This window comes from Anolis sagrei, chromosome 4 (assembly GCF_037176765.1).
Source record: "Anolis sagrei isolate rAnoSag1 chromosome 4, rAnoSag1.mat, whole genome shotgun sequence".
Classification (NCBI taxonomy): Eukaryota; Metazoa; Chordata; class Lepidosauria; order Squamata; family Dactyloidae; genus Anolis; species Anolis sagrei.
In genome coordinates, this window is record NC_090024.1 from 102113098 (window position 1) to 102128602 (window position 15505).

At 38.2% G+C, this 15505-nt stretch overlaps 1 protein-coding gene across 1 annotated transcript in view; it reads left to right on the forward strand.

Annotated features, from left to right (window-relative positions):
* The window catches only part of DNAH5 (dynein axonemal heavy chain 5), a 209979-nt gene that overhangs the window by 87310 nt on the left and 107164 nt on the right, over positions 1 to 15505 (forward strand). Inside the window, exons 33-39 of the mRNA XM_067467539.1 lie at positions 1267 to 1479; positions 3222 to 3446; positions 5132 to 5304; positions 7956 to 8134; positions 10444 to 10631; positions 12345 to 12539; positions 13930 to 14064. Of these exons, the coding sequence (XP_067323640.1) occupies positions 1267 to 1479; positions 3222 to 3446; positions 5132 to 5304; positions 7956 to 8134; positions 10444 to 10631; positions 12345 to 12539; positions 13930 to 14064 (1308 nt within the window). The remainder of the gene's footprint in view (positions 1 to 1266; positions 1480 to 3221; positions 3447 to 5131; positions 5305 to 7955; positions 8135 to 10443; positions 10632 to 12344; positions 12540 to 13929; positions 14065 to 15505) is intronic.

Sequence of the window (15505 nt, forward strand, 5' to 3'; positions counted from 1 at the left end):
GGTTCTTTATGTGCTGGGGATTGTGTAAAAATTGAATGGGTCAAAGGGAACCATGAGTCTGAAGAGCAGAAAAAGCCCTACTATAGTTTACTGTATGGGTCCTGACCCCAAATGGGGACCACTTAGCTCACTGTTGGAATCACATTTTTTCATGAAATGGAAAATCAGCCACTTTAGCAAGCCTTGAAAACACTGATTTCTTATAAATAAATGTTGAATTTGTATACTTATTTATATTCCCATCTACTGAGGCCATGTAAATATTTCTTGGGCTGAAAGAGGTTGCAAGTGGAAAAGGTTTAAGCCGTGATCTACGCAACTTTGGATCACATTCACTCATTGAGGTAGCCTGCATTTCACCTTCATTGTGTCACTGCCAACAATTCTAGCCACCCACAGTCCTGCTGATATTAGAGAGGGGTGCCAAAATGACCACCAGTAAGTGTGGAGTCATCTCACTCTCCTTGATGGTTGTGCAGATGCCCTGATCTCATATCAGTAGAAGTGCTTCCAATGACTAGCAACCTCATCATTTGGGGGAATAATCATTGGCATGCTCCTCTTCACCACCCCTTTAAGCACAGAGCCCACTTGCTTTCATTACATAACACTTTACTACTTCCAGTGGGGCTCTGGGCTTAAGGGGTGGCAAAGAAGAACATCCAGGTTTTCCATGTTGCCTTGGATCAGTGGGGGAAAGCCAGAAGGTCAATGTTTCCTTCTGTGGGATCACCCAGCCGGTAAGTCAGGCGATGTGGGGCGTGGGGTAATGGGTTCCCCATGACTCCCAATAGTGGTTGCAGGATTCACCACGATGCATGGTGTTTCCAGTGCCCAGAGTGAAGAGGTCATAGGAGCTTGGAATGAGCTCTGTGGTTGATTAGGAGTGGCAGCAGTGTCGACCCAGGTGCAATCCACTGCATTGGTGACTACCTTGAAGCCACAGGATATTCTGGAGTTTCCAGCAAATTCTGGAATATCTCCCAACTTCTCCAAAAAGAAGAGAAAGCTTAAAGTATATATAAAAAAAACAAGCAAGCTGATAACCCACAATACTCACCAAATACTCTGTGCATTCTGGAGACAACCAGTGGTTCATTCAGCTTGAATATGGGTTATTTAAAGTGGAGACAAGCCTTCTAGTAGTCTAGAATGCTTGAGTAGGGCTAAAATATTCACTTGTTGGGTAGTTTAAAATAATGTGAAAACAAACATTTGAATACTTTGGTAAAAAAAAAAATCACTCTGATTCACATTGAATTACAGATCTATGATCGGATTCTTTCCATTTCCTCTCGGGAAGGTGAGACAATCGAATTGGAAAAGCCTGTAATGGCAGAAGGAAATGTGGAGGTTTGGCTCAATTCCCTTTTGAAGGAGTCTCAAGCTTCATTACATCTTGTGATTCGACAGGCAGCTGCAAGCATTCAGGAATCAGACTTTCAGCTAATAGAATTTCTTTCCTCTTTCCCTGCGCAGGCAAGTTTCTTTTCTTTCTTTCTTCAAAGAAGAGAGATGATTATCACCCCAATTTTGCAAAATATGTTTTGATGCAAAAAAAAAAAAAAAGAACAAAACAAAAATAAACAAACCCAGTACTTATTCATATACATACTAATAGTTTTGCCAGCAGGTCTTACCAATAATGGTCTCTTATTGAGGAGCTGTTGTTTTACCGTAGCTCTTACTTCAATATTGGGTTGTTATGAAACATTAATTCTCCATCATATGTGTATCACACTTGTGGGATAAACGTATGTATCTTTTAGGTTTTGTTCACCTGCCAGTACTTTTTTTCATTCATAGGTTGCCAGCTGCCACAATAAGATGCATATACAATAGTTCATTCTTCATAATTCCATGTGATATTAAATGCATCATTTTTACCCACATTAAGATTTAAAAAAATATATATAAATCAAGAATAGACAAAACTGATTTTGCACCGGGATTGTGGCGCAGCTGGCTCAGTGTCAGCTGCATTAAGATCACTCTGACCAAAAGGTCATGAGTTCGAAGCCAGCCCGGGCTGGAGTGGGTGTCCAGCCATTGTGTAGCCTGTTGTCGACCTTTGCAACCCGAAAGACAGTTGCATCTGTCAAGTAGGAAAATAAGGTACCACCTTGTGTGGGAGGCTAAATTAACTAATTTATGAGGTCATAAAGAAAACTCCGGGGAATGTGGAATGCGGAAGAACTTCATCGGTGTCGTTGATGGACGATGAAAGCAGCAGCTCTCCTGGCGGCCAGAAAAAAAGTTAAATAGCCTCTGTGTATTGTATTGTCTGTATTAGTTGTCTGTCAAACTGGCATTGAATGTTTGCCATATATGTATATACTGTAATCCGCCCTGAGTCCCCTGCGGGGTGTGAAGGGCGGAATATAAAAACTGTAAATAAATAAATAATAATTAGAAAAATGTCATGTAGGTGGAGGAGGTACTTCAAATAGTGATTTTGAAAATAACTCCTATTGCTAGTATTGAATCATGGTTTATAATGTGAGCTGAAATTGCTGTTACTTAAAGTTGGAGAGATCAGCTTTAAATGTTGATTAACCATAATAAATGGCTTTTATTAACCATGGTTAACTTTGGTGCCAAATGGACAGAGGTGCGTATAATAGTCAGCTAAAGGGCTATCAGATGAAGTCTTCTATTTCTAAGTATTCTTTTCAAATTAATGCAATCCAGAAAGGGAGAAATAAGGGTCTTCAAATTAGGTAGTGGGCTCTGTATGTGTGCATGATGCATTGGAGTTGGGAGCTAGAGTTAGGAGAAAGCAATCCTGCAATCTGTGCTCAGCAGTTTATCACACAAGGCAAGCAAATCACAATTACTGCAGGACAACAGTGCCTTGGATCTATCATATGACATCACTCCTTTCCTGCTGCCCTCGCAATGGGGGACTGTTGAAAGGCATTTCCTTTACTAAAGGAGCTCGTAAATGGACTATTTTTGTTTGCAAGAGAAATTCTTTCCAAGCTGTTTCCCACTGGGAGAGTGGTGGGAAAGGAGTGATGTCATGTGATTATGCTTTTGTCCTGCTGTAATTGTGATTTGCCCACCTCGAGTGATAAACGACTCATTCACAACCATGGATACTTAATGACCGCAAATAAAATTGCCTTTAAAACATAGTAAGTTATATAAAAGGATAAGAACATTGGGCTTTTGAAAGATACTGAATGCTGTGAATTTTTATTTTTAAAATGTTTTTCAAGGTTGGCTTGCTGGGGATTCAAATGATCTGGACACGAGATGCTGAAGAAGCATTGACAAATGCAAAATATGATAAGAAGATAATGCCCAAAACAAACCAGTTTTTCCTGGATCTTCTCAATACTTTGATAGACATGACAACAAAAGATCTGAGTCCAATAGAGCGCATTAAATATGAGACACTGATCACAATTCATGTGCACCAACGGGACATATTTGATGACCTGGTAAATTGTCTTCTTATTTATTATTAATAACAAATACAAAAGGTAGAAGCGTGTTTAAGGCGCCGTGCATATTTGTATGTCTTCACTAAATATAATCACTTAGGGCAGTGTTTATCAACCTTGCTAATGCAGTGACCCCTTAATACAGTTCCTCATGTTGTGGTGCCCCTCAACCATAACATTATTTTTGTTGCTACTTCATGACAGTAATTTTGCTACTGTTATGAATCGTAATGTAAATACCTGATATGCAGGATGTATTTTTATTCACTGGACCAAATTTGGCACAAATACCTGAAATGCCCACATTTGAATACTGGTGGATGGGGGTGGGGGATTAATTTTTTCATTTGGGAGTTGTAGTTGCTGAGATTTATAGTTCACCTACAATCAAGGAGTATTCTGAACCCTACCAATGATAGAATTCGGCCAGACTCCCCACACAGATCCCCCAGGACCAACAGAAAATACTATGTTTTCTGGTGGTCTTTGACGACCCCTCTCATACTCCCTCGCAACCCACCCAGGGGTCCTGACCCCCAGGTAGAGAAACACTGACTTAGGGCCTAATGTGGGTGACCAGTCCTGGCAATATTTTCATTGTTCTTCTGTGTCTGCCTCAGGTTATGCTGAGACTAATGCTTTTGAGACTAAGATTTTGTAGTCTTGTCTCAGTACAGTGCACCCCCACTTTTCTTTTCTTGATCATAGGACCTTTAGGGGAGGGGTGTGTGTAGTAATAGTGGCTTAAATGAATAACAAAAATCTTCTGTGTTACCCATTAAATTATACTTACATTATTAACACAAATATGGGGGAAACATTCATCTGTGCTGATTTTTCTCTCTCTTGAATATTAAATAGAATCGTTTCAGAAGCAACGCCATCTCCAAACAAACATCTTGCAAATCAGGACACCTCTGTAATAAAGATCTGAATTTGTGACTATGTAATTCTTGCATGGGAGAAGGAAAATGTCACATTTTTCTTTACCACTGAGCAAAATTTCAAGAATTTTGGCTAATTTTCTAATTGTTTGAGGATTTTTGGTGAACAATTTGCAAACAAATTTATTTAAAAAGAACACCAACTTGTCCTTTGAAATATGAGAAAAATTGTTACATCTGTTACATCTGTTACATCTGTAATCAATAATATGTAAACCAAGTTTATCTCATTTTTAAAGAAATTTGGTTTTTTGCTGCTGTTCATAGATGTCTTCTTTGCATTTACGGTAATAGTCATTTTTCATAATCATCCCCTAGTTCAAGGCAACAGGCAATTTAGGGCCCTTCCAGACAGGTCCTATATCCCAGGATCTGATCCCAAGTTTTCTGTTTATCCCAGATTATCTGGAAGTGGGGATTCATATAATCCAGTTTAAAGCAGAATCAGGGATTAGATCCTGGAATATAGGGCCTGTCTGGAAAGGCCCTTACTCTTTTAAATTTGAAAAACATACTGTACTCAGTTTGATTCACAGGAAACATATCTCAAACACCACTTAATCCTAAGGTTTTGATTTCATGTTGCCCTTACCTTCCATAGCACCTAAAAACAAATATATTTTGGGTCTCCAGAATTGTCTGTGTTTTTACAAATTGCTCTTCCAAATGATTAATTGAATGTACACCCATTTATTTACTGGCATAGCTTTTGATGTAAGCTTGATTTCTTGTCCTTAGTGCCGTATGCATATCAAGAGTCCTACAGATTTTGAATGGCTGAAACAATGCAGATTTTATTTCAGTGAAGATGCCGACAAAATGATGATTAACATCACAGATGTGACCTTCACATATCAAAATGAGTTTTTGGGCTGTACAGACAGGCTTGTTATTACACCTCTCACAGACAGGTAAGAAATAATTGATGTCATTCATCCTGATTGAAGGATTACATTCTCTGTATGCCAATATAATTCTCCAGCTTTTCATGAGGGAGTCTTTTTTCAGGTTTGTTTAATGGAGTGGAAGGGTGGAAATCAAAACAGAAAGGGGCAATCCCCTATACCCCAGCATGGGAGAACTTCTAAGACACTGAAAAAAAGTATTTTCTGGGATTCTAAGTTACTATTGTTGTCTTCAGGATTCTTTGCAGCTTCTCTATGAACTTAAAAGTAGGGAAGGGAGGAATTGGACAGCAGGCTCCAAATGTCTACTATGTGGATCCATCCTAGATTGAGCAGCAGATCATCTATAGTTCCCTATGGTACACCATGACTGCTTCACATGTTGTAGTATTGGGTTTTTCTCTCTGCAGTCCTCTTCACTTAATAAAAATTATCTGAGGTAATTTCAGATAGTAAAGCTGCAGAATTGTTGGATGTAATTTTGATTTATAATGCTGTAAAACAAGGCTGAAGATATTCAAAACTGCTACAGATTCTGCATCAGTTGTCCAGGTGGCTGTTCTTAATGAATAAAACAATTGAATTGGGTGCATCTGCCAATCTATAGCATTTTCCAAGTGCTTTGCAAGGATAATTAAAAAAAACCCAACATCAATTGTGAAAAGCTTTATTGTTAAACTTGCATAATAACTGTTGTGGAAAATACAAAGAACTTAATTTGCTCAAGGCTACGCACTAAAAATGAAGGCTGAAATCTCTTTGTTATTGTTTGTCAGAGTAGATCTACTGACTCAATTGAACTTATAAAAGTCTTACTTACCAAGTTTCCATTGGTTCGTGGGCCTATTTTGGTTATGACAATAATTAAAGACAAAGCAGATGTTTATTATGTTTATCTGATAATAAATAAATTATGATCAGTTGGCTGCAAAAATATTTAAATGTCAAATCATACTGACGTTTTCTGTATTTCTGTACAGAAATTAAGAAAATTGTATGCATGGTTAAAGATAACAGAATAGAGAAAATATGTGGTCAGAGAAATGGGTGATAGGTGTTCAATACGGGTGATTTTGTTATGAAAAATTGTTGTTGTTCATTCGTTCAGTCGTCTCCGACTCTTTGTGACCTCATGGACCAGCCCACACCAGAGCTCCCTGTCGGCTGTCACCACCCCCAGCTCCTTCAAGGTCAGTCCAGTCACTTCAAGGATGCCATCCATCCATCTTGCCCTTGGTCGGCCCCTCTTCCTTTTACCTTTCACTTTCCCCAGCATAATTGTCTTCTCTAGGCTTTGCTGTCTCCTCATGATGTGGCCAAAGTACTTCAGCTTTGTCTCTAGTATCCTTCCCTCCAGTGAGCAGTCGGGCTTTATTTCCTGGAGGATGGACTGGTTGGATCTTCTCACAGTCCAAGGCACTCTCAGAACTTTCCTCCAACACCACAGTTCAAAAGCATCAATCTTCCTTCGCTCAGCCTTCCCTAAGGTCCAGCTCTCACATCCGTAGGTTACTACAGGTTACTACATGGCTTTGACTATGCAGATCTTTGTTGCCAGTGTGATGTCTCTACTCTTTACTATTTTATCGAGATTGGACATTGCTTTCCTCCCAAGAAGTAAGCGTCTTCTGATTTCCTGGCCACAGTCTGCATCTGCAGTAATATTTGCACCTAGAAATACAAAGTCTGTCATGGCCTCCACATTTTCTCCCTCTATTTTCCAGTTGTCAATCATTCTTGTTGCCATAAAAATTAGTTAAATGTAAATTTAAAAAAGGATGTATATAAAAACATAAATAGCCCATCAAATGAAAGTGGAATGCCTCACACAACACATGGACAACCATCAAGATTAAAATTCCTTGATATTTTACAGAATTGTACAAAATAAAGTTTTAGAAAAAAAGTCATACTGAAGAGCATTATTATTAATCAACATACTTTACATCAGAAGTCTAAAATTATATATATTTTTAAGATGCGATTTGTAGAGATCACTTTATTAGTAACAGCCTTTAAAGAGTTTGAAGAATATTATCATTTAATTATAGGTTAATTAACTCATATTTTGATAAAGATGATACTTAAAAATGAATGTGGCTGACTGTTAAATAGTATGTGGCTGATCACAAAGAAACCAGGGAACAAACCAAAACATCAAAACATATAAGCCTCAATACTATGCTTGTAGCATGTTGGCACAATTCTGCAGTGACCAGAGGGTGGATGGTCATGACTACCTGTGTTTACCTAAAATAATTTTTGTTCAAATTGCTACTCCTTACCTATTATTTTTATTTATTTTAATGAGGAGGTTATGTGATGTTTATGTTGGTTATTGCTGCTTTGTTGTTGTCGTCTTTGTACTTTTTGTATTTTGTGTGTTTGCACCATTGAGTACTTTGTGAGCCATCTTGAGACCCTACAGGAGATGATGGTAGGGTACAAATAAAGTTTTTTTAAAAATTATTATTATTATTATTATTATTATTATTATTATTATTATTATTATTATTATTGTCTTAGCTTCTGCATTTAATGTGCACACCTAAGAATTCTTTCCCCATCCTTTAGTAGTTCTGCTATTCATTTCACATCATTGATGTTTGAGGCTGGTGTTTAGTGAGAAATTGATTTGTCTATCTGTTTCTTTATAGGTGCTATATTACTTTAGCTCAAGCCTTAGGGATGAGCATGGGGGGAGCACCAGCTGGGCCTGCAGGAACTGGAAAAACAGAAACAACAAAGGACATGGGAAGATGCCTTGGAAAATATGTTGTGGTCTTCAATTGTTCTGATCAGATGGATTTTCGAGGACTGGGAAGAATTTTTAAAGGTCAGAATGCCTTTGGTTATAGAAGCAACAATCTTATAAAACTGAGTATTTGATTTGAAGTCAAGATGTATCAAAGTGTGTCTTAACCTTTGTTTTGTATGAAAAAAATGAGAAATTGCTTCCTATTATTGTTTAAACCTTGTTTTGGGCTTCATCGTCCCAAGGAAGCCGCAGTGCAATTCCATAGTTACGCTGAGATTCCCAAAGAGATGTTCTCTTATATAAACATGTGCACACACAATTTTTTATTTGTAGTTTTTAAATTTGTGAGTATCCCAAGCACTTAGTCTTAGCAAATGTGGAGGGCTGACTATAAATCAATCAATACACAGTGCAAAACTCAAAGAAATGTATTGTCCCAAACTGTCTGTGCATGGCTTCTTAGCTGCTAATGTACAATGCTGAATTTTCACAACTTTTCTTTTATTAAATTGTATTATTTGTTATTAACATGCATTATTCTAGCTCTCAATAGTTTATGGATGTGGCTTTTAGAATGTTCCTGTTTTCAGATATCTTTGATTGAATTGCTTCTAGGTTAATGGTTGCTAGCAATCTTGTTGCATAAAAGTTGCAAGCCATAATGTGGTAAATTAGAAACAGTTAGATTCAGTAATAAATAACTGCAGGCAGGCATGTAGCCGGGGGGGGGGGGGCTTGGGGGGCTTCAGCCCCCCCCCCGAAATTCTCATGGTGGTCCACGAGAAGGCCTTACTGGTACATTATTCAAACTGTTATGTTTATTCATATCATGATCTGATCACCATGCTAGGGTAGACCCTCTTTCACTCAGACTCAGCCCCCCCGAACCAAACTCAGCCCCCCCGAAACAAAATCCTGGCTACGGGCCTGACTGCAGGTGATACTATGTGATCATGGAGTTGCCAAGAATCAAATCCTCCTGTTTTTCCTGAGGGCTGTTCTGCAGGGCCGCCCTGAGTCACCACCATGGTGGAGTACCAGTTCAGCACCCCAGGACAGATTTGCCACCACTGCTGGCTATGGCAGTGACAGAATTACCTACTTTATGCTGGGAGCTTCGCCTTCCTCCTTTCATTTCTTGTGTCTTGCAAAGGAGGATGGGAAAAGTGTTTGTGGAGGGGGAAGCCCCTCTTTCCCCTCTTCTTGGTGAGTCACAAGGAATGGTAGGCAGAAGAAGAAGACTACTGGATAAGGTGGGTTGGGTGACATGGGGGTCCACGTCATGTCTTGTGACTTGAAAGGAGGATGGGAAAAGTGTGTGTGGAGGGGGAAACCCCTCTTTCCCCCCTTCTTCATGAGTCATGAGACATGGAAAACAGAAGAAGAAAATAGAATAAGGTAGGTTGGGTGACATGGAGGCAAGGGGCGTGAGGTGACAGCCACCCCATGTCACTGGGCCACCCAGGGAGTATGGGATGGCAGTTGGGATGCCTACAGCTGCTTCTGTATATGAACCAGCTTCAAGTTTCTTTGGGAGTACCTGAATCTTAGTGTAGGATTGAGGTTTTCCTCTGAATTATATTAATTTAGGGTAGAGCCACATTAAGCAGCTTTCCCTGTCTTAATCTGTATCAGCCCATGTGCATTTTGTGGCCACCGAAGGGCTGATCTATCCTCATACCATCCTAAATGATCAGCTTAGATGGAGCCAGAGGCCCCTTCCACAGAGCTGGATAAAATCCCACATTATCTGCTTCGAACTGGAATATATGGCTAGTGTGGACTCAGATAACTCAGTTCAAAGCAGGTATTGTGGGATTTTCTGTCTTGACATTCTGGGTTTTAAAGGCTGTGTGGGAGGGCCCTGAGAGACTGGAGGAAGCAAAAATGGGGCTCTGTGTAGCCTCAATGTCTCAATGTCTGTGTAGCCTCAATGTCTCCAAATCACTCTTTTTTATCTGGCAAAACAGAGTCAAATTTCTATCTTGGGAAGCTCCAGAGGCAATATACTTTTTTGGCTACATCTCTCATTCCCCCTATTCCAGTTAACATTACAAAAAACCGGTTTCTCAAAATCAAGTGAACTGATGCTTTGGGAGGGGGGGGGGCATTTTGGGCAATCTGTGCAGTCCTTAGAGGTTTCTAGAGGCAGCAAATTGGTGTTCACATCCTCTAAACATGCCCACTTCTATGTTAAAGCTGATTTTATCAGATACGAATTTCTTTAAGAACCTGAAGTTGTGTCAATGTTGAGTCTGCCTTCATTAGGCTTTAAGTGAACTTTTTGATTCTTGAAAGCACGATTCCTGGTGTCTTTGATAGCTTATTGTGCAAAAAAGGCACAGTCGGCCCCATTTAATCCAAACTTTTTTCTACCCTGATTGAAGGTCTTGCTCAGTCTGGATCATGGGGATGCTTTGATGAGTTTAATCGCATAGATTTACCAGTATTGTCTGTTGCTGCGCAGCAGATTGCAATCATACTGACCTGTAAGAAGGAGAGGAAGAAGAGTTTCATTTTTACTGATGGCGATAATGTGGAAATGAATCCTGAATTTGGGCTTTTTTTGACAATGGTATGTGCACCAAGAATGATTGGAAGGAAAATTTCATTTCAGTGGATCTATAGCATCTGCAGTTTTTGTGACTTGATTCATGAAATATATGTAAGACTCTTTGGCCTGGCATTAACTTTCTTATTTAGCAAGGCCTTTAATTGAGCCATTGCAGGAGTTGGGGATTTTATGATCTGGATGGAGGTGGAATATATGTGGATGGTTTTTAACTGAAATGTGGGATTTTATTGATTATTGTTTTATCGTGGTTTTATCTATTTTGTTCTCCTGATTGAAGAATTTTAATGTTTGTATTCTGACTGTAAGACACCTTGGGTCCATGTGGCGATGGAAGGTGGGATAGATAATAAATAAATAAATTGAGAGAAGAAAATTTTATACTACATTGGATTGTGTTGTCATTAGCAGCCAACTCAGACAGATAAAACACGTAGAGATTGTATTATTATTATTATTATTATTATTATTATTATTATTATTTTACTGACATCACAATATGTCACAGCAAACAAGATCTATATGCTGGATTTCATATCACAAAATCATAAGTTGAACACTTCCCAAGCGTCTAGGACTGTGTGATGTATTTTCAAATGATGCGTGCAGATCCAAGTAAGGTGGCCTTTTGCAGTTGACAGATCATGATTTGTCAATGTTATTGTTTTCAAATGCTGACAGAGATCTTTTGTCACAGTACCCAGTGTGCCAATGATCACTGGGACCACCTGTACTGGTTTATGCCAGAGCCTTTGCAGTTCAATTTTGATGTCCTGATAACGGCTGAATTTTTCCTGTTGTTTTTCCTCAATGCGACAGTCACCTGGTAAAACTGCAAAAGCCAAAAAAATAATTTTCACATGACGTGGATTGACTACAAAAAAGCCTTTGACTCACTCCCACACAGCTGGATCATAAAGTGCCTAGACACCATCGGCATTTGTAAAAACGTTGGCACTTCTATTGAAAATATGATGAAGCATTGGATTATTATTATTATTATTATTATTATTATTATTATTATTATTTTAATGTTTATTTATACCCCGCTTTTTCTCTCCACCAGGAGACCTGTACATTATTAGAATATCTAGGTTTCAGAAAAGCAAAAAACTGCAGGTATATTTTCAGTGGTCCAATTTTTAATTTGAACTCATTTCACTAATTCACATTTAACAAATTGTCATTTACAAGTAGATGGTGGAGTAAAATCCTGAACAAATAAATTGTGATTTCATTTGTTCAGAAGACTTTCAGCAGGTCCTTGTGTAGCCTGAGGACAATCATTGCACTGCTCTCATTTCAAGCAGGCTACATGAAGTGGTACTCACAAGGCAGGAGAACATGAGCCTGCAGGAACAATTGGGAGCACTGACTGTATAATCCAGTTTTAACTTCAAACTACAGCAGATATGCAACATTATGAAAGCACACTGCAGTGTGGATTAGAGCCTTTAAAGTGCATTAAGCAAAGTTGGGGGAAAGTCCAAAATAAGCCCCTTAATGCACTTCAGTGAGCCCCAAATGTAAACCACAAAACGTGATGAAATTGGCTCCAAAAAAGCAAAGCATATTGTATAAATCTTCTCTTTCTGGAGAGCTTTGGAGGGGATGGAGGCTGCCAAAAACATTAATTGAAGGGGGAATTGTTTGATATTTTCCTGTTATGCAAAAGAGTGTGATATGACCAAAACTGGTAATTATCTGTTAAATCAGAACCCTGGATATGCAGGCCGTCAAGAGCTGCCTGAAAACCTGAAGATCAACTTCCGTTCTGTGGCAATGATGGTTCCTGATCGGCAGATCATCATCCGTGTCAAACTGGCTAGCTGTGGTTTCATTGATAACATTGTCCTTGCAAGGAAGTTCTTTACCCTATACAAACTTTGCGAAGAGCAATTGTCTAAACAGGTACAGATGCTTATATTGATTGAAAAACATTAGCCCACCAAAAGATGGAACAATTAGCATCCTCCTTAAATGCTATTAATAGCAGTGTAGATCATGATGTTACATGTTGGTAGTGCTAGAAACATTTTCAGGAGTTCAGTAATGCTCTCATTTCATCCCAAAATACAAGGAATGGAACATTCATAATACAATATAGAAACTGTTGTCTCTGCTGGCTCTTATGTCTGACTTCACTCAGGATTTTCATTCAAACTTTAAAAATATTCTCCAAGGTACCAAACCTATAAATGAATGGATTGGGTACCTCCTTTAAAATCTGTCGCATTGAAATGGAAGCCACCAGCTTTCATAGATATAGATGCATTTTATCGAAAGAACACCAAAAACTAAATTTCCTCTCTCTTAAAAATTTCCAACAGAAATAATTCTAAAGTCTTATATTTGTGGCACACACACATTTTTAGACCACATCCCCATGCTATAATTGTGTCATTTAGCTAAACGTAAGGAACACAAGGTTGCTACTTTTATGTTCTAATATGTATTTTAAATTGTTCAAATATTTTAATAAAATTGTTTAATTGATTTTCAATTTTAACCACATATTGTTTTAATTATATACTTTTTTAAATGTAAGACATCTAAGTCACAAAATGAGAGAAAGGTGGGATGTTAAATACATACATGTCAGGGGTTCAAATCAGCAAGGAATTCCCTGTTGTATAGCGGAAGGGACTCTTCACTCCTATTATGGAGCCAAATACCTTCTTACAGTGAAATGGTCTCCTCAAGAACAAGAACAACACACAGATACAAACCAGAAGGCCTTTCTTTCTTAATTTTCAGTAACAGTACAAATACTAATACAGTATTTACAGTATGTACAAACTCTCTCTTTTATATCTTCATACACCAACCTCCAACCCTCATCAACTCAACACAGGGTTACTACAAACAGTGAACTTGTGGTTATTCCTGAGACACTGATCCTGTTATCACTTAAAGAAATGCTGTATAACTTACAAATTCTGGCAACATATGCATACATAGTGGTAATGTAAGACGTATTTGTCTGTATTTATTTCAAATATTGCTATTGCAAATCATGTCACTTATTTCAATGACTAAACACAGAGTTACCACTGTTTTGGTCACAATTCCCATATAACATCTGTTCATTTCTGTCTAAGAAGGGTTATATTTATAGGTTCAATTTTTCCTGATATACTCCAGCCTCAACTCAACACAGGGTTATTACAAACAGTGAACCATTCAATTCAATAGAACTCTAAACCAGACCTTTTCTTGAAAAGATTAGTAGGACTTTATTTGTTGTTGGTGAAAGCTCATTCAATTTGTGTTAGCCTAAAATCTTTTGTTCTGTTTCTAGGTACATTATGACTTTGGCTTGAGGAACATATTGTCAGTATTGAGGACCTTGGGAGCAGCCAAAAGATCAAATCCCGAAGACACAGAATCTACCATAGTCATGAGGGTCTTGAGAGATATGAATCTTTCTAAGCTGGTAAGCATGAATTCGATGTATACCAACAGCATCTTTGGAAGCCTTTCTGTAGATGCCTCTACTATCAAAGTTGAGCTGGATATTATTTTGTGGTATTGGCCACTGGGTTTTGGCATTGCAATTTCCTGCCTTAGTCATCCTTTTGGGACCATTTCAAGCAGTTCCTCCAAGATATGCTAGGTGTAGGTGCCAAGTATCAGTGGGCTAACAAAGAGTAGGTAGCAAAGTGTAGGTAGTTATAGTAAGTATCCAGAGTCATCACCCCCCCCCCCAAAAAAAACCTGGAGGAAAAGAAGAAAGTAGTAGAAGAAAGGAGAAAAGTGTAAAAGATGCATAGAATGAGCAAAAGCAAGGAAGAAAGCTGGTGATATGAGAAACTAGTAAGAGATCAGAAAGATGTCATGATATAGAGGAGGAGGGACAGAGAGAGCAGAAGTGCAAACAAGGAGGAAGAATTGCAGCTAGAGTATAGCAGAATCTCTAAAAAAAGCTCAATCAGAGAATGAGAAAGAAGTTCATGGAACATCTGTTGGAGTTGTGGCCATAGCTACAGATGCATGGTTACCTCAAGTGTCCTTTCTTGGAAAAAAAGCATGAAGCCCCAGGCAAGGAACTGTCATGACCATTAAGAGTTATTGGAATAATAAGATCTTTATGGGTTCATTTGAGGGAACTGAAAAGAAAGACTTTTCCTGTAAAAAGAATATTGGAAAGGCTGATGTTGGGCGAAAATGCTTTAGTATCAAGAAATAAAAGAAACTAAAGCTTGTATTTGTCATCTTGTCATTTCCTAGATGGATAGAGAGTGCAACCATTATGGGACCTTAGTGACACAAACAAAAAATATCCAAACCTTTGTTCATTTGTTGCCCACTCTTACATCTTTTCAGAACCAGACACAGATGTATTTCATTCTATAGACATTTTAAAAATTACTGCTGTTTTTTCCAGTTTCATCATGATGCTATATCTTTGTTTTTCAAAATTGCCTTTCTGTAATTTTTTACCATTAGTACGTTTTATGTTTTTATTGTCATTTGCATATTAACAATAAAGGGAGAGTTTCACAAAAGGATGAATGTTTGCTTCATGTAGGTTCGATATTCTTGTATGATATATTGGAATTCCGAGTTGGGAAATAGTTTAGAATAGTATATACAGCAGGTATTTTTAAGATGGGTAAATCCTTTGTGCTTTCAAAGTAGGTTCTGCAACAGATTTCTTTTTTCCTTCTGATCTGCTTAAAACAGCTGGGGATGTCAAATCTCCATTCTGCTGTTCAGCTAGTAACTCTTTTTTGTCTTTTCCTTAAACCCCTTTGTGTCTCCACTTAATGTATTCTCAAACTGATTCCCTCTAAGTCCCCTTTGCATGTCATACTTTGTAAGTTATATTTTTGGTTTACTTTACAGTAAACAATTCCTAAATTTAGTGTTTCACT